The sequence below is a fragment of the Lepus europaeus genome, chromosome 21 (assembly GCF_033115175.1).
Source record: "Lepus europaeus isolate LE1 chromosome 21, mLepTim1.pri, whole genome shotgun sequence".
In the NCBI taxonomy this organism is placed as follows: Eukaryota; Metazoa; Chordata; class Mammalia; order Lagomorpha; family Leporidae; genus Lepus; species Lepus europaeus.
In genome coordinates this window covers 7003008-7024317 of record NC_084847.1, presented here as the reverse complement: position 1 = coordinate 7024317, position 21310 = coordinate 7003008, and the positions used below count along the sequence as shown (strand labels likewise).

The 21310-nt window shown below is 57.6% G+C and overlaps 1 protein-coding gene across 16 annotated transcripts; it reads right to left on the bottom strand.

The window, feature by feature from the left end:
• Nucleotides 1-608: 608 nt before the first annotated feature.
• METTL22 (methyltransferase 22, Kin17 lysine) lies at nucleotides 609-16341 on the bottom strand. 16 transcript variants are annotated; one of them, XM_062179755.1, is made up of 14 exons: nucleotides 16269-16323; nucleotides 15608-15705; nucleotides 15179-15313; nucleotides 13840-14008; nucleotides 12204-12557; nucleotides 11746-11905; nucleotides 9125-9293; nucleotides 8900-9044; nucleotides 7346-7417; nucleotides 6001-6054; nucleotides 5083-5163; nucleotides 4742-4844; nucleotides 2661-2829; nucleotides 609-1577 (listed from the first exon to the last, which is right to left on the bottom strand). In XM_062179755.1, exons 4-14 carry the CDS (start codon nucleotides 13970-13972, stop codon nucleotides 1542-1544), a joined length of 1476 nt encoding a protein of 491 aa, XP_062035739.1. In that variant the 5' UTR covers nucleotides 13973-14008; nucleotides 15179-15313; nucleotides 15608-15705; nucleotides 16269-16323; the 3' UTR covers nucleotides 609-1541. The 16 variants fall into 16 exon arrangements, with proteins under 16 accessions (XP_062035739.1, XP_062035741.1, XP_062035728.1 ...); XM_062179744.1 differs by lacking the exon at nucleotides 609-1577 and adding an exon at nucleotides 1585-2523 and having other exon boundaries at nucleotides 16269-16330; XM_062179748.1 differs by lacking the exon at nucleotides 609-1577 and adding an exon at nucleotides 1585-2523 and having other exon boundaries at nucleotides 16265-16282.
• Nucleotides 16342-21310: the final 4969 nt, after the last annotated feature.

The window sequence follows — 21310 nt, the reverse complement described above, 5'->3', positions numbered from 1 at the left end:
CGTGCTGGCCTCCCCTGCGTCTCGGCCTCAGAAGGGACACACTCTTTGCAGAAGTAGCCAGCTCTCTTCTAACGGGTCAGAACTACTCCGCCCCAGCGCTGTCGCATGCTGGGGGGACCCCCACACACTGCAGCAGTGTCCCTGGCCCACTGGACGCCGCCGTCTCCCCTACACGCCACAACCGACAATGTCTCAGGGCGGTGCCAAATGGCCCCGGAAGCAAAACACGCCATGACGTGCACACACATTCCCAGTGCTCCTAGCACCTGTCCAGCACCACGCGCTGCCCCAGGTCCTATGCCAGGGACGTGGTGACGCTTAAAACCAGGGGAGGGGCAGCGGGGCTGTGGTGCAGGGGGCTGAGCTACTGCCAGAGATGTGAGCACCAGTTCAAGTCCTGGCCACTCCACTTCCGATCTGGCTCCCAGCTATGTGCCCGAGAAAGCAGACGGTGCAATCATGTGAGCCCCTGGATGGAGTTCCACGCTCCTGGCCTCAGCCTGGAATACCCCTACTGTTGTGCCCATTTGGGAGTGAAACAGCAGATGGAAGTTCTCTAACTCTGCCTTAAAAATAAGTTAAATCTTAAAAAAAAAAAAAAAAAAAAAAAAGACAAACAAGGTCCCTGACCTCAAAGATTTTATTCCTTTCAGAGCCTCAGTCTTCTCAACTGTGAAATGGGCACAGGCAGGCAAGTGACCTCCTCAACTTGTTGGGAGGGTGAAATGAATTTAGCCTTGCAAATTCTTGGTCCCTGAGGAGGAGCCGGCATGAGCAGGGACTGCAGGAGCCAGCGGGAAACCTGGGTGGTGAGGGGCAGGCAAGGAGGGGGCCGTGCCACGCCATGATGCAGTGTGCTGCAGGGGTGAGGGCGGGGCGGGGGGTAAGGGGCTGCAGGGAGGGCCAAGCGGGAAAAGGGGAGAACAGGAGAGGACATGGAGTGAGGTCAGGGAGGGCTGGGGCAGAGGCAGAGCGGTTCACAGAGGGGGTACGGGTGGGGGGTGAGCCAGGGCGAAAGGGAGACCCGGGGCAGCCTCACGCTGAGTCTGAGCACACTTGGTTTGGTTAGAAAGGGTTAAAATCAAAACCCAGGCCAAGGGCTGGTTGGCGCTACTCCTCACCGGCGGCCGGGAGCACGGCAAGCCTGGAGGAACACGAGGCTCTGGTGCCCAGCGGCGCAGTTACGCTGGTTGTGGATGCCGGCCGAGGGCAGGTGGCAGCCACCTGTACGGTCACGGCCCCTGTCCCAGTGAGGTGCGCAGCTTAGGCAGCTGATGTGAGAGGAACCAGGACATCTGCTCAATGGGACCACGTGACGAGCAAGAGACCCGGGCGGCTGCCTCGGCCCCGCGCAGGGCAGTGACGTTCTCTGGCTGCAGCTGGGAGGGGGCGGCAGGCCCAGGGAACCAGCTCGGGCCCCATGAGGTACGCTGAACGTGATTTCTAAATGATGGCATCTCGCACGTGACTGTGGTGAGCGTTGATTTTACTAGAAATACATGACTAGAACCGTGGAGAAGCCGAGCCTGGTGGAGGCCGCGTCACGTTACAGGCTCTGCGACGATCTTCCAGAGCTCCTGTACAGAGAGGAAGGACAGGTCCCTGACGCGTGCCAACACCACCATCCCCGACTCCGGAAGCAGTGATTAGCCAGGGAGGGTCGTCACACAGCACACGAGCCCCGGGCAGGGGCGGCAGGCCAGCGCACGCTGCACTGTTTCAGAGGGGCTGCGTGGACAAAGCCCAGGGGCACCAAGATGTCCAGCATGGAAAGGCGCCAGGAGGCCAACAGGTCCCACCAGCTCCGTCTGGGGACTGAGGCTCCGGCTGCCTCCGCGGCTGACTGTGCCGGAGCGGATCCCGGTCCCAGCACCGGCAGGCGGAGAAGGGCGAGGACACGCGAGGGTCTGCACGCTGACTAGCACAGGCAGCCTCGGTCTGTCCTCTCCTCACAGGGCAAGTGGGCCCCCAGCTGCCTGGAGGTGGCAAGGCAGCGCGCAGAACGTGTCTTCCTGGCACAGAGGAAATGCACAGGGCCTAAGGGCCCTTGGCTGCTCCTCAGCCTCCCCTCTCCTGCTTAGAACGAGGCCCGAGTCTCCACCTCTGGGCTTCCATGGCCCCTGCTCTTGGTAATCCTGAGGGATCTTCAAGGGTCATTTCAGCTCTTCAGGCTTTCCCTAGTGCTGGGTTTAGAGGAAGAGATGTGGCCGTAGCTCTAGCACTTCCTGCTGGCTGCGACGTGAGCGCGGAGTGTGGCAGTGGATGCAAGCACACGCTGGCCGTCGCTGGCAGGTGGTGACCACATTGTGCCCAGAGGGGAAGGGCTGGCAGTGCCAGCACAGAGCTGTCCGGTCTGAGGGGCCAGCATATGTCCACACTGAATGTGAGACCGCCTAGAGCCACACAGCGGCCCCCACCTCAAGATCTGAACCCACGCGGTCCCTGCACTGACTTCCTGCTCCCTCTGGAGTCTGAACTGCGGCCAGGGAAAGAATGCGTGATGGAGCCCACAGCGAGGCTCACCTGTGGACACAGCGAGCACTAAGAACAGGTGCGGCCCCCCAAGCTCCCCAGGCGCTGTGCCAGTCCACGGCACAGGGCTGTGGGCAGGGCTTCACAGCCCAGCGACCCATGGCCCCCTCTGGGGCGCCCGGACCTACCAGCTGTCGGATGCGCTCGTAGAGCAGCAGCTGTGGGAAGGAGGCCTCCACGGGCTCCACCACAAAGCGCAGCCTGCTGTCCGGGAGCCTCTGCAGCGCCTGCAGGGAGGCGCGGAAGTGGTCGTAGGCCTCGCACGTCACGTCCAGGTGTCTCAGCGTGAAGTTGAGCCTGCAAACCAAGCGGCCGTCAGTCCTGTTGCTTCCTGTCGCCTCGATGACCTCATTTCCTGTGGGTGGGCGTGCACTGAGCACAAGTCCTTCCTCAATTTGGAGGGTGGCCTGGAGGTAGAAGGGTTGACCGCCTCCATTTCACAGATGCGGACACTGAGGCTCAGGTCACTGCTCACAACACTGAGACAGAGCCCCCGCCTCCGAAAAGCCCCCCAACAGTGAAAGGGGCAGCCTCGGCCAATGCCTCAGGACGCCTGCAGCCCGCACAGAGTCTGCTGCCTGGAGCTGCCCCAGCTGTCTGGGCAGGAGGAAGGCTCTGGGGACGACCCCACCGGGAAGTCGGCCGTGATGCAGATCCCAGAGAGGGCCGCTCCAGAACGGAGTCTGCCAACCGTGCCACTCACACCCTGACCACCCGAACCTGCAAGGCCATGTACCCTGAGACTCAAGTTCTTCTTCTCTCTGCTTTGCTGTGAGAAACTTCAGACATACCTAATGACCAGCGGCAGTACAAGGGCAGAATTTAGGGGCTGGCACTGTGGCGCAGCAGGTAAAGCCACTGCATGTAGTGCCGGCATCCCATATGGGTGCCGGTTTGAGACCTGGCTGCCGCACTTCCCATCCAGCTCTCTGCTATGGCCTGGGAAAGAAGAAGATGGCCCAAGTGCTTGGGCCCCTGCACCCACGTGGGAGACCTGGAAGAAGTTCCTGGCTCCTGGCTTTGGATCGGCACAGCTCTGGCCATTGCAGCCTATTGGGGAGTGAACCAGTAGATGGAAGACCTCTCTCTCTCTCTCTGCCTCTGCCTCTCTAACTCTCCAAAATGAATAAAAATAAATCTTTCAAAAAAAAATAGAATTTAGAGTATGAGTTGATTTTGGTATAAAAAGCTTGTTTCACGTTCCATGGAAAATGTCTTAAGAAAAATATTCTACATGGATTTTAAAACTTTTTTGCACCAAAATAAACTCAGTCTTTTAAAGCCATTTTTCTGCACCCTCTGAGGGGCCCGCATCTTGAGCCCATCACCCAGCATCAGTCACTCATCACCTCTGTTCTCCATGGTCCTCCCGCAAAACAAGCCCCCTGCTCAGCTGGCTGACAAACACCAGCATTTCCTCTGTAAATACTGCAGTGGGCAGCTTCCAAGAATCCTCAGGTGAAGCGGATTTGGGGCTGAGTCTCTGAGGGCAAACACTCGGGTGTAACCTTTCCTGACCGCCATTTCCCCTTTCCATCTGAGATGAGGATTCAATGAGGTCCCACGTCGCCACGGGCTGTGAGCTCCTCAGCGTCCCTGCCATCACCAGGATGCACAAGGCTGCAAGAACACGCGACGGCCCACAGCGCCGTGCCCAGCCCTGAGCACCCCACGGGGCGAATGCTGGATGCCACACTGCTGGGTCAAGAAGAAGGTTTGGTTTTACGGCCTTTGCTGCAGACCCCAAGCTCCATGAGAGAAGCCGTGGGACGGGGTAAGTACTGAGAAGTGTGTGCGAAGCGTCCAGCACCGTGGCTCCCACCAGGCAGACACTAGCAGGAGCTATAGCCTGCCCGGACGCTCGAGTGGCCACTTCCCAGAGAGGCTGCGGGGTGAGGAAGCCGCCTGGTCGGGGGAGGGGAGGAGACAGAGGTTCTCGACGGAGTGTGGGGGCATTCGAGTGTGCATTCGTCTTAGCTGTGGCCTGTACAGTCCCCGACACGCTGCAGACTCCCCTCTCCCTGTCAAGTGGGAGGCAGCACCCGCTCCCACGGCTGGCAGCATGCGGGTTATTAAGGGAAGGGAGGCACGGCACGGGCCAGCACAGCGGCGCTCAGTGCATGGCGGTGAGTCACGACGCAGCAGCGGAAGGCCAGCGTCTGCTGCCCCCAGGCCGCCGGCTCAGGTCCGCGGAGCAGGGCGCACTCACCTCTTCTCCACCGCCAGGATGGCCGTGCAGGCGTTTTGGAATCTGTGAGCGAGTCGGGACAGCGTCTTAAACAGGGCATCAGTCAAGTCATCGTCATAGAACACTGTGGGGAGAGAAACAGCACTGGGGGAAACACGCCTGTGAGAGGAGCCTGCTGCGCAGAGGCCACGTGGCCCCAGGGTGAGAACCCAAACAGAGACAGGAGTGCTCCTCAGCACAAATGCCCATGCACCTGAAGACTGACCTGGAAGGCGCTTCTGAAACACAAAGGACTCTGGAGGTGCCAACACAGGGCTCCAACAGCCAGCGCAAGGGACGCCCAGGAGGGAGAAGTCGCTCACCTTCGGCCGCGAACAGCACAGTGGTGTGAGCGTACAGGTCAGAGACGTCCTCTTCTGACCAGCTGAACGGGACCTCGGGATCTGCGGAACAAGACAGCACGGCGGGCGCTCACTCCTCTCTCTGCTGGCCGTCAACTCTCCCAAGCAGCTTTCAGAAAAGAGACGGTGCTGGGGGCAGCTCCACACAGTGGGCACCGCCAGGCAGGCCTGAGTCCCAGTGCCCCAGCTTCAGGGCCACGGCTGCCAGTGTGCAGCCTCAGCATGAGAGGGGCCACACCTGCTGGGGAGGGGCAGGCAGGTGCCAATCGACCCCACCCCAGCCCACCCCCGCCTCTCCTCTGGGGGCTTAGCTTGCACACTTCCGGCCAGGTCAGTGGACCCACAATATAAAATGCTTGGCAGCCGACAGGTACTCCATGACCTTCCTCCCCCACCAGTCTGCCATCTGACAGGAAAGAAAAGAAGTTGCTACGTACAGAGCAGCGGCGGCTCGGAAAGTCTGCACAGGAATGGAGCCCACCCCAGGGCTCCTTGGCACCTCATTTGCTGGGAAATGGCCGATGCCCCAGGCCCACAGACTTGGTCTCACCCCCGCCCCTGCACATGCCAGCGGGGTGACTGTGGCAGGCCCTCTTCTTCTCCGTCAGTCTCCACTCCTAATTTAGGGCTCCTCACGCCTACCACATGGTGACACCGCGAGGCCTGAATAACACCGTGAGTGTAAGGGCCCAGCACGTGGCAGGTCCTCAGGGAAAGGCAACCCTCGCTCCCTGGCCAACAGCCGGGACTTGCCATGGTGCTGGGGTAGGGTGTGGGGGGTCCTGGGGAGAGCTGGGGCACTGCTGTTCAACCATAGCTCGGAGCCTTGAGGTTCTGCAGAGGAACCCCTGAGTCAAAGCACACCCAGAGGACACACACCTGTGCAGAGGTCATCCTTCAGCCAGTCCAGCTCCTTGACCTTCACCGTACCACCTGCATAAACAAAGCCAGACTGCACTCCCCGAACTCTGGGCTGAGTTAGGGAAAAGGATAAACTTCCACACACCAAACCCACTCACCTACTGCTCCTCCCGTCCACCCTCCATCCTTTGGGCACTTCGGGATGGCTAAGCGTGACTACCATAGGAAACATGGGTTCCCGAGTCATGGGCTCCATCCTTGGGGTACAGCCACCCTAGGAGACTGGCAGGTTGCCAGAAATCCACAGGACGAGGTGCTCAGGGGATGTGGAAAGGATGACCCACGTGCACACACTGAGGGAAGGGAGCCCATGTCAGACGCAGCATGTCTGGGACAGCGATGACATGCCTGCTCCCCCTGTCATCTTTGCTCATTGCCCACTGAACACACCAGAACACGGAGCAGTGGTGACCACACTTGGATGGCGTCCCCATCCCATGGGGCTTGTCGTCTACTTGGGCTGGCAGACACGTCAGCCAGTCACACAGCAGATGCCATGTTCAGGGACTGCCAGTCTGTGAGGGAGCTCCCCTCTTGTCAGAGGGCCCCTGAGGACCTGCCACATGCTGGGCCCTTGCACCTGATGAAGATGAGAGAGAAGGGAGCAGCAAGCGCAGAGGGCCTGGGGAGGCAGCCTCAAGGCACGCCAGGGAGGCTGGAGTGCAGGCGGCCTGGCGGTGCAGAGGCTACAGGGGGCAGCTCAGACCCTGCTGACAGGACTGGCAAAGGAGTCTGCCTTTGTGTCAAGAGCAATGCCTCAGGGACCGGGTGACCCCAGTCTGCAGAAGCCCCCAGGCTGTTTGGAATGGGGTCAGGACAGGCTGCCCAGTTAGAGAACACCGCCATCATCCGTCACGTAGGGCTGTGCTGGGACCTGACAGTCAGACAGACGGGACCTCCCCAGGCCAAGAGCAGAGCCACTGTCAGCAGGGAAGCAGGGGCCAGGGCAGGGAGGCAGGGGAACTTGGGGAAGAGCTGGGAGGTGACCGAGCCCTAGGGAAGGAGGGGCCAGGCTTGCACCCGACAAGGGCCACTCAACATAAAATGTGGAGGACAGCGGAAGGAGCCAGGGAGAGGTCCAGGTGAGCGGAAGCTGAAGCAGGATGCGACAGCGGGCGCGAGAAGTTGGTGACCCAGACACTGTGTGCGGGAGCTCCTGAAGCCGAGACAGCACGCACTCCCCCATTCACCTGATGCCAAGGGGACGAGAACACCCCGGCCTCCTGGTTGTCTGTCCCTCCTGCTACCTGCTGCCACACGAAAGGAAACCTCCCTCCTAGGCATGAGCCCCACTAGGCCTCACCTCCAGGGGCTGCCAGGTGGCTATTGAGGGTGATGTTCCGCTGGCACATGGACAAGAGGTCCACACCGACATCTGCAACGACACAGGCCAGGCTGTACAGTGGCAGCCGCACGGCGCTTTCATCTCCACGCTTCTGCCTAGAGACAGCCGACGGCGACATTAAACACGGCCCCTGAAGGCTGTTTTCAGTAGTTTTCCTCGAGTAAAGGATTTTCTTCCTGGGGGAGTCAGGCTCTGGGCGCCCAGCACTTCCCATCCTAGTGTCTGGAAGCACCCGCCTCCCATTGCCGGGGCAGAGGGGAGCAAGGCTGGGCTCTGAAGCCAGGCTTCCCCTACCCAAGCTCAGGCTTGCCCTCTGGCACCAGGTCAGAAGGGCGTCCCGACAGGATCAACTGAGGAGGTGCAGAGTGGATCCAAATGGGCAGGGACCTGCACCCTGGACTGTGGCTCACTGCTGGCAACTCGGACGAGGGGGACTTCTCATCGCCTCTGGAAGGAGCAGGGCTTCGCCCCACCTAATTTCAACTGGGAGAACCCCCACGTGGAAGGCAGAGAATGATGCTGGCTGGCCACTGCGGGTGTGGACCCGCCCCCCACCAGCTGCAACCGCCCTAGGGCCTAGCCCGTCTGCACCCAGGGGCCACCCAGAGCCTGGTGTGGGTGGGACGGGCCTATCCCTTCTCCTGGGTATGGGATGTCGCTGGGTGTGCCCAGCAGCACATGGCCAGGCTTTCAGCCATTTCTAAACGTCTGCGGTGGCTCTGTCAGACACCTCACCTGGGGCTCCAGTGGTAACAAAGTGAGAGGAGCAGCTCTGCCTGAGCGGGGCAGGGGCCTGCAGCCCTGAGAGCCGTCCTCCCCCATGACCCCTGCTCACAGGACTCTGAAAACCATGCCTAAGACCAAGGCACTGAACAGGGGGCCCGGGGCCTGGCTGACGTCTCGGGTGTCACAGGCAGCTTCAGTACCATTGGGCCAATTAGTCTCTGCCTCCGTTTGCCACTTGGACAAAGGGGCCAGCATCGGGCTTCTTGGCTACTGCCCAGGGACACTGCAAGGCTGCCACTGGAGGGTGACAGAGGTGAAAGGGCTTTACCACATGCAGGGAAAGGCTACAAGCTAGAGTGTAAGCACCATGAGGGCAGCGGCCTGGCCTACTGCATTGAGAACCCCGGCGGGCAGGGACCTGTGCTAGGAGCTCAACAGACTGTGTACTGTGGGCACTGTACAACTATGAGCAATCTCTATCTGCTGTCTGACAAATTTTCTACCAGAAACAGACAAGACTTCTACACCCTGGAATAGTCACCCACTTGTTGGAAGACGTCCTCCTCACAGCTTCCTGGAGTGGGAGTACAGGGCCCACAGAAGTGCCAGACACTGGCGCCTGCTGGCCATGTGGGCACCATCCAGAAAAAATGGAGGGTAGGGTACACCCTCCAGGGAAACAAGATAGCAAAATCAATAGCAGCTAAGGTCCAACGCCCACTTCCTACTGCTTCTGCCTCATTTATTACACAGCCGGTCTGCTCTGTGAGGACATCACGTCATCACCTGTGCAATACACGGTCCGCGCCACGGTGGCTGCCACGACGCTGGCGAGCCCTGTGCCCGCGCCCAGCTCCAGCACAGTGCGGCCCTGGAAGAGGTCACGCCGGAATAAGATGTAGTCGGCTAGGAGCAGGGCACCCCGCCACACCTGCAGGGAAGATGGGACAAAGGTGACACGGGGCTCAGGAGGCCCCTTCAGGACCCCGGACGCAGGTGAGACCTACCCACCTGCTTGCCAACATCCTCCAGGGGGGTGGCCATGGTGTGCTCTGGACAGGATGGAAACGGAGAGAGAGAGGCCCACCGTGAAAAGGGGGATGGGCAGCCAGCCACAAGACGAGGGCACACGGCCATGTGTGGACGTGTGCCAGACAGAAGCACGAACACCGCTGGGCTCCTGGGGGCGGGGTGGAGTGGTGCAGGTTTCCAGTGTCACTCAGACGCCAGGCACTGCGTGTAGCTCACCCTCTTCCAGATGAGTGCGCATCTCGGCTCCTCAGCCCAGAGACCAGGGGCACAACAGGTTTCCCCCCAAACCAATTAAACACACATTATCACACCATGTGGGTGTTTTTACATTCAGTAACTGCAACTTCACAATCGTAAAATATTTATATGCCAGTAATAATCAGAACTCATTCCAAAATGTCTTCTTACACTTGGAACCAAACTAGAAGCTAACAAAATAAGCTTGTATTTATATCTTCTTTAAAACAGTATGTTACAAAGTGTAAGTATTCTCAAGCACAGAACACTGAAGTCAGGGTGGCTGGGAGAACAGAAACATGAGATCGAAGAGAAAAAGCCATGATGCAAAGCACTTTTGCTGTTAAGAAAGAACTCATGCTGGTATTTGTGAACGAGATGGGACTGGCAATCAAATTAGCACACACACAGCATGGGGAGGGTAGCTTCGAAGGCTCACTAACCCTGCACAAAGCAAACTCATGCTCATAAAACAGAGTAAGACAGAAGAACGAGGGAGGGGAAGCAGCTGCAGGGCGCCACGGTGGTCTGCACCTTCCTGGTTTCTTTTTGGCTCCCATGAGCTCTCAGTACACAACAGGGACTCAGAACACAAGCCAGCTGCTCTGTCCCTGTGCCAGGAGACACGCTGGCTTCTTGAGGTTCTCCTGGGGACCAGGGCCACTGCTGAGGGCTTCTCCAAGGAAAATCTGACCAGTGGTTTCTGCCCTACATGCAGACTTTGTGAGCCTCAAAAACAAAGGGACCAGGGCACTGTGCACAGGCAGCCTAGCTGGATTTGACACTGTGGCCCGGAAATCACTTTTAACAAAATGCACTCTTTGCAGAAGGAAAAGTGCCGTGGTCTAAGACTGATTTAAACCAAACAGAACTGCCTCCGGACCCAGCCAGTGGCTGAGTTTCTTCACTGAGCAGGTACTAGGTGGATCCCTTCTCCCAGCCAGGTCTGGGAATGGACACCACCGAGAGGCCACCGAGAGGCTCCTTGACCAGGGTCACCCCCTTTTAAAGAGACTGAGGCAGAGGCTTAGCCCCAGCTCTGTCCAAGTGACGAGGAAAACACACCTTCTCCATGCCATGTGCTGGCTGGACACTTTAGCACCCAAAACACACTCAATCCTCCAAACTGCTAAGGACAGAGGACCGGGTCCTGTCTTAAAGAGGAGGAGAATGAGGCCGGGAGAAATGCAGCAGGCAGCCCGCATCGCAGCCCTGTGAGTGGCAGCTGTGTGCTGGCTCCTCAGTCCCCAAGATGCTGCTCTTGGAGGCTCTGGTGGTGGTTGTCAAGTGTTCATTTAGCTGTTGAACCCATGACTGAGGTGTTGATGTTACGTCTGCATTTTGTAGAAGTGGGGTGGACCCCAAAAGGGTGCCCAGGGACCTGGTTAAAAAGCTGGGGGCAGAGGGACTCATCTGGCGGGTTGAAGGCACGTGCCCGGGCTGGAAGGGAAGATGGGGGAAGGGTGACGCACCCTCCCTGGGGTCCCCCATCCTGGGCCCTGCTCCAGATTCTGTTGGCTGTCCCCTTACCCCCACCCCTGGCTGGACCCATCTCTGCAGCTGCAGGATTCCTCACCCCCTCCCAATTCTCTGCCCTCTCCCTCCAGGGGCTTGGCAAGGTCTCCTCCACCCACTCTGCTCTAACCTCCAGGGTTCCTGCTGCCAGGGCCCCTCTGATCAGGGTCTCGATCCTGCATGCTTGGGCTACTTTTCCCTGTGGGGTGTTGTGTAAGTTCTGCCTCCCTGGCTATGCAGAGGACTGACTTGCCTGACGGCAGGTTTCATGGCTTCTAGCTGGGCCACTCCGGTTGCTCAGCTGTACAGAGCCAAGCCAGTTTCCTCTTCTACAAAATGCAGACGTAACATCAACACCTCAGTCGTGGGGTTCAGCACCTAAGTGAACATTTGAAAACCACCATCTAGCCAAAGCCTCCAGTCCTGGTACTACTACGGGGCCACTGGAGCCCAGAGCGTGGTCACTTGCAGCCAGGCCAAGGTCACAGACAGGAAAAACTAATTAGATCAAAATGTGTCGAGATGTTTTTCTGAAGCCAAATGGAGACAAGAGAGAATTTGAAAGCCACATCACTTGGGAGGCTGACAAGAAACTGACCTAGGAAGTGACTTTTGCTGCTCCTGACCCTGACTCTGAGTATCCATGGAAACCTGCTCCTGCCCCGCCTTCCCTGCCCTTCATCACCTCCCCTTTCCCTTGGGGGTTCTGGCTCCCACTCCATCTGACACACACCTATCAACACGGGTTGTCTCTCTCCATCTGCCGTATTCCAGCATCTCCCCAGCTCCAAGTCCCCAGCCCAGCCCGGGTCTTCCACAAACCCTACTCTGACCACACCCCTGCCCGCCTGGTCAGAGCAGCAAGGCTTCCTGGAGGAGGCGATGGCTTAGCTGGGCCCTGAACGACCATCAGGAATGTGTTCAGGCAGGGGCTGGGGGCAGGCACTCCTGGAAGGAGGCACGGCACAACACAGGCCCAGAAGAGAGTGCGTGCAGAGTGTGCGGGTCCTGCGGAGGCGCAACGGTGGGCGGAGGCCGCAGAGGTGAGCGAGGCTCAGCCATTACAACTCCGTCCTGAGGGCGACGGGGGCGCTGAGGGGTCTTGGGCAGGACAGTGACCTGTGCTTGGGAAAGCTCTCTGCGGCACTGGCCCTGCTCTGCTCCCAGTTTCAGCTGACTTGGTTCTGACAACCTGTCCTGCCTAAAACATTCTGGCCGGGGCCTGAACACAGCCAGCACTCAGCACACTCCCGCGTCCAGTGACTGTGGCGCCACCTGGTGGCAGGCGAGTCAGGCCTTCATTTACCTATTCTGATGACACCAAGGGCACTGCCGTCCCGAGCTTCATCTCCAGGGCCATCGTCTTCTTCCTGTGCTAGAACCACCGGATGTACCTTGTCTCTCGGAGGCTCTGCCGGGTCGGGATCAGAGGTGGCGCGTGGTCTCCTCTCCACGTCCAAATCCCCGTCCTCGTCCAGCTGAGCTCCTGCCCCTTCCCGGCTGGTGGTGCCAGCCCCAGGCGAGAGGGAGGACCCCTCATCAGTGCAGCCACTTCCGGGAGGGGTCCCCTGTGCGTGGACATCGCTGTGGTCACCACTCTCAGCCCCCAGCTCTGTCTGAGAGTCTCGGCTCCACAGAAGCTTGAACTGGGACAGGAACACTGAAAGGCAAGACAGAAATGAGAATAATCCCCAGGCACCCTCTTTTCTCCTTCCTCCCCTTTTCTGAGAAAACAGGATTGCCAACTAGAAAGACTTTAAAGGCCAGGTGGAGATACACTCATGGCAGCAGAGAGGGCCATGGGATTGAGCTGTGACCCCCACACGGTGGCCACAAAGTCCATGGGAGAGGTTCTAGGAAGAGCCCTGCATACCAGGAGGGGGTGGGCTGGAGGCAGGGTGCAAGGACCTGAGTGGGTAGCCCTGGGCTGGAGTCCTCTGAACTGGCTCCTCCCCTGCATTGCGAGGTAGCAGTATCCGCCCCAGGGCAGTCTGGGGCTATGCGCAGTAACGGCTACAAAGCACCTCGCTCAGGCAGCTGCTCAATGCTGCTTGTCTGGTCCTTTCTCTTCCCTTCACCCTCTCTAGCCTGCCTTCTCCTAGGGAAAGGCAGCTGTGATCCGCAGGGGCAGGGCCCCCACAGGCAGGGCTGCTGGCACGCCCGCCGCCCACCCCCAGCCTTCGCACAGGCTGCTCGTGTGGCCTGGGATGCCGCCGCGCCTTCGCTTCTCGGTCTCAGGACTCACCCAGTGCCTCTCCCCTCCGCTCCCACAGCATCCCAGGCTTGCGTATTCATGCAGCGCTTCCCTCATCCCCTCACTCAATAAGCCACTACGGACTTGAGTACCACGCTAGCTGCTGGGGATGTAGAACGGGGGCAGGGAAGGCGGAGGGGAAGGGGGTTCCAAGGCAGAGGCTGGGTAGGGCTGAGCCCTCTAGGCCAAGGTGAGGGGCCTGGATGTTATCCTGAGAACGGGGAGCCACTGGGAGTTCCGAATCAGGGGAGGGCTATGGTGTAGCTTCACTGTACAAAGCCCCCCTGGCTGCATGGAGGTGGGTGAGGGAGGGTGCACGGAGAAAAGCCAGGGAGCCAAGGTGGGAGGAGACAGAGGCAGCCAGGCAAGGGAAGGGTGACTGGACCGGGGCAGCACAATGCGCAGAGGGAGGCCTGGTGCTCTGCCTGCCCAGCGGACCGTGGGCTTGCTGGGGGTGGCGCTCGGCTCACTCACGTCTGTGCTCCCAGCTCCAAGCTGGGGCCTGGCACACAGGATGTGCTCAGGGAAGCACAAGGTTGCCCAATGCAGCACGGGCACTTAGAAGCTACGTGAGGGGAACAGTTAAACAATGCGGTCTTCTCAATCTTTCCCCACAAAGCCAAGCACGAGAAAGCGGAAAACCAAATGGGCTTCCAGGGGCGCAGGGCTGCGGTGCCCAGGCCCTTACCTGGCTGGCCCACACCGTTGAGCCGCACCATGAGATGTCTGTGGTTGGGGGTGTACAGGTGGACGTCTGACAGCACGGTGTTACTCCTGAAGGTGATCTCATCCATGGCGGGGGCGGGAGCCAGCTGGACCATGGCCCGAGTCCCACATGAACCCTAGGACAGGAGCACCTGAGAGGCAAGACAGGTCTTCAGGTGTGGGACAAACCCAGTCAGGTGGCCAACAGCTATGCACCCATGCACGTGTAGGGGGAAGACAGTGCGTTCCTTTCCAGTTCCCTTTAGTTTTTCCTAAGGAGAAGGGCTCAGAGCCTTGGCCAGGAAGGGGACAATCACCTTTCACTTGGGGTATTTCCATCTACAGTGAGAAAGTTTCATTTCTATCTCTTTTCATTTTTTATTATGAAAATTTTTGGATAAGAGAGTTAGGAGAGCAGCCTATCAAGCCATATTCTCACTGCTTAGATTCAATGACTGTCAACATTTTGTCACATGTGCTTGTCCCACCTGTTAATCATCTATACATCGGAGTAGACTGGAGATGGAAACACATTTTCCCTTAAATTCTCCAGTGTCTCTCTCCTAAATTCTCCTATATAACCACAAAACCACAAGCAGACCTAATTAACAATTCCCTACTATCACCTAAACCCAGCCCACAATTTTCTCCTCTCAATGTGTCTGTTATTTTTCCTTCAAACCAGGACCAATCACAATTCCCAGTTTGTGTTTAGCTGTTTTGGCTCCAGTCTTTTTATTCTAGAAGTTGACACTACCTACCATTTGTTGTTTCAAACCTCTCCTCTTAAATTAAAAAGTGGATGGACTGAAAGAAGCCACAGGGGGAATCACCACACAGACGATGCTTGGAGATGGAAAAACTATGAAGGCAACACAGCAATAACTAAAATCTGGAAAACCATGCTCCAGGCAGGCGCCACGGCTCAATAGGCTAATCGTCCGCCTGCGGCACCGGCACCCCGGGTTCTAGTCCCGGTCGGGGCGCCGGATTCTGTCCCGGTTGCTCCTCTTCTAGTCCAGCTCTCTTCTGTAGCCCAAGAGTGCAGTGGAGGATGGCCCAGGTCCTTGGGCCCTGCACCCACATGGGAGACCAGGAGAAGCACCTGGCTCCTGGCTTCGGATCAGTGCAGCACGCTGGCCGCAACGTGCCAGGCCGTAGCGGCCACTTGGGGGGTGAACCAACAGAAAAGGAAGACCTTTCTCTCAGTCTCTCTCTCACTGTCCACTCTGCCTGTCCAAAAAAAAAAAAAAAAAAAAAGAAAACCATGCTCCAGGCAAAGTGGTCGGACACAGGACAGTCGCAAATGTCCCACACCTCACCTCACAGATAAGCAGCTTGAGTGGCTGGGCGCCGGGCAGAACAGGTGTCAAACCATCTCCTAGGGATGCGACCAGGGGAAAGTCACTTCACCACTCTGCACCTGTTTCTTCAGCGCTCTCTCACCTTGCGGGTCACTGCGGGTCAGCACCACAGCAGGTGTTAACACAAGAGCAACAACCTCCTTTTCCTGAGGTTGGTTTCAGGTGTTTGGGACAAACCTGCAAATAACCCTTCTGCCTACAGGACCAGCTCCTAGCTGGGCAGGTGGTGTGCCATCGGTGTGTCACAAAGCTCCCCAGGGAAGTTATAACCCATCGTAATACACATAACCCAGGCCATCCTCCTAATCCAAGCACGCGCATCTGGAGGCCCTACATTTAAGTGCCTACCAAGGGCAGCAGAAGTTGTCCCAAAGAAGACATTCTTACAAAACAAGACGATTCCTGATCAGTCTCCACGGTGGATTTCCTACTACAAGCCAGCAAACAGCAAGCGGGTTGTGAAGCGAGGCCGTGGATCTGAAAAACTGGATTCCAGGGCGTCGAAGCAAGCAATGGAGAAATGCTCACTCCTTAGGCAGCGCCCTCAGCTAATGACTGGCAAAGTCAGAGTGGCCGGAGGCGGAGGGGATGGCGGGCAGCTTGGACCACTACACTGACGGGTTCAAAGCAGACTTGGCAATCTCCGGACTGAGATGCCTGGAGAGAAAAGGCAGGGGTCCAAACGACGCCCCTCCGCCCAGTTTCCTCCTTGCCAGCTGTCCCTCACTCAGAACCGGGCGCGATTTCCTGGCGGTTCCCGACCAGAAGCTGGGTGAGGGCTGGAAGGGGGTGAAGAAGCCGCCCGGCCCGCCCAGTCCTCTCCCGGCGGGGTCATCTCCCTCCCTTCCTAAGCCGGGGCCGGCTGCGAAGCCCAAGGGAGGAGACCGCCTCCTCCAAACAACCTTGTTTAGGAAGGGAAACAGGCTAAGGCTGGGCTCGGGCCTTCGGTTTCAGGTCTGTGCGAGCCTAGGCTCCAAAGCTAGGCTCGGAGGCGGGAGGCTCCCTACACCCTACGCCGTCCCAGCGCCCCTCCCAGGGTCTTACCCACCGCGGCACCCGGCCTGCGACCGCTTCCTCAGCGGGACTCAGGGGGCCGCCATGACAGGCGACGTGCGCAGGCGCGGCCCCGCCTCCTCAGCGTGCGCCGGGCTGCCCCGCCCCGCGCAGCTTCGTGGCCACGCCCACCTTGCCTGGGCTGAGCATGCGTGTGGGGCCCGCCGGCGCGCACGTGGTTTCTCTGGTTCAGGGCGCCGGGGAGCCGCAGCTGTTGGTTGTCTGTAGCGGTGCTGTGGCTAACCGGCCTAGTTGAGGAAGGATCTGCAATGGCTACTCAATTACTTAGTGGACTAGAACCCTGCAGTTGGCTCCAGGGCCTGTGCAGGAACCAGCACGCGAGCTGTTGATTGACCTAGCCCGTGGTCAGCGCTGATCCTGATTCCACCCATCCCCAACACCAGCGCGAATCCAGAGTCTCAGTTTCTGCCCTAGGACATTTAATCTGATGCAAATGTTACATTAAATATTTATTTATTTATTATTTGAAAGGCAGAGACACACACACAGAGAGACAGATCTGACACCTGCTGGTTCACTCCCCAAATGGCCACAAAAGCCAGGGTTGGGCCCTGCTGAAGCCGATAGCCAGGAGCCAGGAGCTCCATCTGGGTCTCCCACATGGCGGCAGGGGGCCCAAGTACCTGGGCCATCACCAGCCGCCTTCCCCTGCCTACTAGGGAGCTGGATTGGAAGAGGAGCAGCCCGGACTCCACCAGGCATGGTGTCCTCACCGCCAGCGGTGGCTTAACCTGCTGTGGCACAATGCTGGTCCCACAGACGTTATTGAGGGAGCCTGGGACGAGAAGCCGTCCACACTGGCTCCATCCTGCAGCTCCCAGCCAGCTGGGACGTGCTACACAAATGAGCATGGAAGCCCAGTGCAGCAAAGTATTTGCCAACGGACAAGAGTCAGGTTTCAACAGAGACAAGTTACAAAGGGCTGCCCTCCCGGCCGCCAGTGTGTAACCACCACATCTCTCTATAGCCGACGTGGTGAAGACATCCGGCTACCCCTAGACTGTAAGACCCCGGCCGCTTGGCCTTTTTTCCAGCAGCCCCCCTCCCCTTTCTGGGGGAGCTTCTCCTTTTTGTACTTAAATAAAACTTCATTTCTTCTCTCACCACTGTGTCTGGTCTCGTAAGTTGTCCTCGACACCAGGACACAAACCCGGACTCACCTCATTCGTTTTCCTGCAACATCACACGTCAAGAAAACTTGCAAGAACCCCAAAACCTGAACATGGCAGCACCCCAGGGATGTTAGAGTCATTAGTGCAAAACTCACAGTCTCCATTCATCCTCCAGCGAGAACATCTGTGGGCTACACAGGGCATCCCGGCAGAGGGGCCCAGAGACTACTGATCCCTGCGGTTCCAACACAGGCAGGGGGAGCCCAGGAGAGGCCGCAGGTCTGGGCGAGCCTTTCTCCCTGTGCCCCGCAGAGGTGGCCACCCTGTCCCGTCTTCCTGCCAGGCAATCTTTGGGTTTCTGAAGTGGCCACAGGTGCCCCAGGCTGACACAAGTTGGTTTCCTGATGTTCCTGCTGTGTGTTCTGGACCCAACCCCCAGCAGGGGCACAGTAACGCACACAGACGCAAGCTGGCATCCGGACCCTCACATCAGTACCCCGCAGGACTTCAGGGACCCCAAGTTCTACTCTGAGAGAGTTGTTCCTTCTCTCTCTCTTTAAAGAGTTATTTGAGGGGCCGGCGCTGTGGTGTAGCGAGTTAAGCTGCCACCATCTGCAGTGCTGGCATCCCATCTGGGCGCTGGTTCTAGTCCCGGCTGCTCCACTTCCAATCCAGCTCTCTGCTATGGCCTGGGAAAGCAGTAGAAGATGGCCCAAGTGCTTGGGCCCCTGCACCCACGTGGGAGAGCTGGAAGAAGCTCCTGACTCCTGGCTTCGGATCGGTGCAGCTCCAGCTATTGTGGCCAACTGGGAAGTGAATCAGCAGATGGAAGACCTCTCTCTCTCTCTCTCTCTCTCTCTCTGCCTCTCCTTCTCTCTCTCTCTCTCTTTGCCTCTCCTTCTCTTTCTGTGTAACTCTGCCTTTCAAATAAATAAATAAATAAATATTTTAAAAAAGAGAGTCATTTGAGAGAGAGAGAGAGGAGAGAGAGAGAGATTGATCTTCCATCTGCTGGCTCATTCCCTGAATGGCTACAATGGCCAGGACTAGGCCAGGCTGAAACAGGAGCCCAGAACTCCATCAGGGGTCTCCCAAGTGGGTAGCAGGGGCCCCAAGCACTTGAGCTATCTCCCACTGCCTTCCCAGGTGCATTAGCAGGAAGCCGGATCAGAAGTGGAGCAACCAGGACTTGAACCTGTGCTTCACTATGGGTAGCCAGCATCACCACAACAGCGGCCTTGAGATTTCAGAACACGGGGTTGGGGGATGGAGAGTGAGCAGGTGGCCTGGGAGTGAGCAGAGGCAGTGAGGAGTAGCCCATGCAGGCACTTGGGGGTGAACATTCCTTGAAGCAGGATCAGCCAGTGCAAAGGCCCTGGGGTAGGGCTGCATTAAGTGTGTTGCAGTGACAGCATGGAGGCCAGCCTGGCTGGAGTGGAGAGAGCCCAGGGAAGGGAAAGGAAACTAGGATGCAAAGGTAGCCAGGGTCAGAATTGGGGGCCATTGGAAGAAGTCTGCATTTTACTGTGCTTGAGATGAGCCTATAAAACACACTGATGGGGCTGGCAGTGTGGTTTCACGAGTCAAGACACCGCCTGCAATACCAGCATCCCATGTGGATGCTGGTTCGAGTCCCAGCTGCTCCACTTCTGATCCAGCTCCCTGCTAATGCACCGGGGAAAGCCGTGAAAGATGGCCTAAGTGCTTGGGTCCCTGCACCCAGGTGCGGATGAAGCTCCTAGCTCCTGACTTCAGCATAGGCCAACCCTGGCCAAGGAGGCCATTTGGGGAATGAACCAGTAGATCGAAGACCTTTCTCTCCATCTCTTTCTCTCTTTCAAATAAATAAATAAATAATCTTTAAACACGCACACACACACACACGTGTTCACAGATACCCGTAGACACACACAGCTGTGCCCACCACTTACTGACACACAACACAAACACAGAGCCATATTGCAGGCACATGTACATGTAAAGTGCATGTTCCTGTCCCAGTACTTGTGTACATATGAGCAAGCAAGGCAGACTCTGGCCCATGTGTGTAAGAGGGGCCCAAGAAGATGGGAACTGCATGGTTGAAAGACAAAAAAAAATATGTAAAAGCAAGCATTGGAAGCAGACCAGCATCTGCAATTCAAAGCCCTGGCCCTGTCCCACCGCCTTGCTAGGTGGGTCCCAGCCCTCTCCGGGGGGCAGCTTTCAGGATTCTTCCCCTGTCCTGTACCCAGGGAGCTCTGAGGGCCAGTAACACAGTGCTGATGAAGTCCTGGGAGCAATTTCAGGAACACCCGCCCCAGCCCTCTGCACAGCAACACCCCAGACAGGGATGGGGAGGAGAAAGGAGCAGCCACACTCACATCTCACATCTATAGAGACTCCTGTCTACAGCTGACCGGGCCGCTCAGTTCTTCCCTGAGATGTGGGCCTGGTCCAGCAGATGTATTCTCTTCATTAAGCTTGGTTACCAGGCTTAGAACTCCTCTCTGTCTCACATCTGAATTCCTTCTTGAACAGACGAGAACCTTCTATCTAACCTCTGCTAACACACGTGCGCGCGCACACACACACACACACGTGCACAGTCTCAGCTGACACCCTTTGATATAACTGCTTTTAAACAGCTATTTCTCTTTCCTAAACCAGAGAGTCAACATCAATTTCACAGTTACTGTTGATAAAATGTCGAGAATGACAGGTGACCAAGCAACACAAGAAGAAGCGATTTCTTTTACAAAGGATCCAGACGGTTTCCTGAACCCCAACAGGGCGATACACAGAGGGGCAGCTCATTCCCTGATGAGGTCCCTGGGACCTGATGCTACTTCTGCTGGGGGCTAGGTTAGCCCTAAATTCCTCTTCTAGGCCCTTGCCCCGACTTCAAAGAAGCATGCTAAGTACAGGTACAAATACAATGTACAAAGAGATGACATTTATTTCAAAGGTGAAGAAAACACACACACACACCCATGGGCAGCCTTCAGGGAGAGAGGGCCAGGAAGGGAAAAGAGAGATTTCTATACCCTGCTGGCTCTGGGTCCCCGTGGAGCCACAGAGCCCTCTCTCCTTTACAAGGCTTCTTAGGAGCTTAAAAAGGGGAGTGGTTACATGGTACCACCCGCAGGTCCCAGGTAAGGGGCGGTACATCCTGGGGAAGGGTCATGTGATTGACAAGTGGGCAGATAGGATTACAGGGTCAGGGGAGGTGTGGCTTGCAGCTCCTGACCCTAATCTGGCTACCTGCCTTATCCCATGTCACTTCCAGTTCATTAAGGGCTCACTCACTGAGGGCTCCCAGGAAGGGGAGGGCTGGTGGGGAGGGCTCGAGGAGTATGGCGCTCATACCCCTGCGGGGTTTTGTCTTCCAACTTGTGAAAATAGGGGCCAGTGTTGTGACTTAGCGGGTAAAGCCGTCACCTGCAGCGTCAGCGTCCCATATGGGCACGGGTGTGAGTCCCAGCTGTACCACTTTGAATCCAGCTCCCTGCTAATGGTCTGAGAAAAGCAGCAGAGGCTGGCCCAAGTGCTTGGGCCCCCACTGCCCCTGTGGGAGACACGCTATGTGCTGGGCATGCGGTGCTGGGGGAAACAGACAGGAAGGAAGCCTGTCCCTGGGGAACAGAGAGGACTCAAGCAGTCCTACTCATAAAAGTGCAGTGACAACTGAGCTCACGGAAGAGAGGACCTGAGTGGCATCTGCTAAGTGCCATTCACTGCTCTGAGTGCTTCGTGTCCATGGAGTCGTTTAATTCTCAGAATAACCCAATCAGGCAAGCACTGATGCTAACATCTCCACTCTGCAGAGGAGGACAATGAAGAGCAGTCGGATTAAGGAACTTTCTGGAGGGTGCACAGCTCTTGAGTGCTGGTCTCATCGCAAGGGCATCGTCCCTCTCCCTCT

Bases quoted from the DNA above. Each gene is read 5' to 3' on its own strand.
- METTL22 (XM_062179745.1), bottom strand. From the start codon at position 13,972: ATGGTCCAGCTGGCTCCCGCCCCCGCCATGGATGAGATCACCTTCAGG. The intron at 11,906-12,203 runs GTAAATGAAGGC...GCGCCTCCGCAG, and splicing joins CCTTGGTGTCATCAGAATAG to GACCCGCACACTCTGCACGC. The intron at 5,164-6,000 runs GTGTGTGTCCTC...CTTGTTCCGCAG, and splicing joins GAAGGATGACCTCTGCACAG to ATCCCGAGGTCCCGTTCAGC.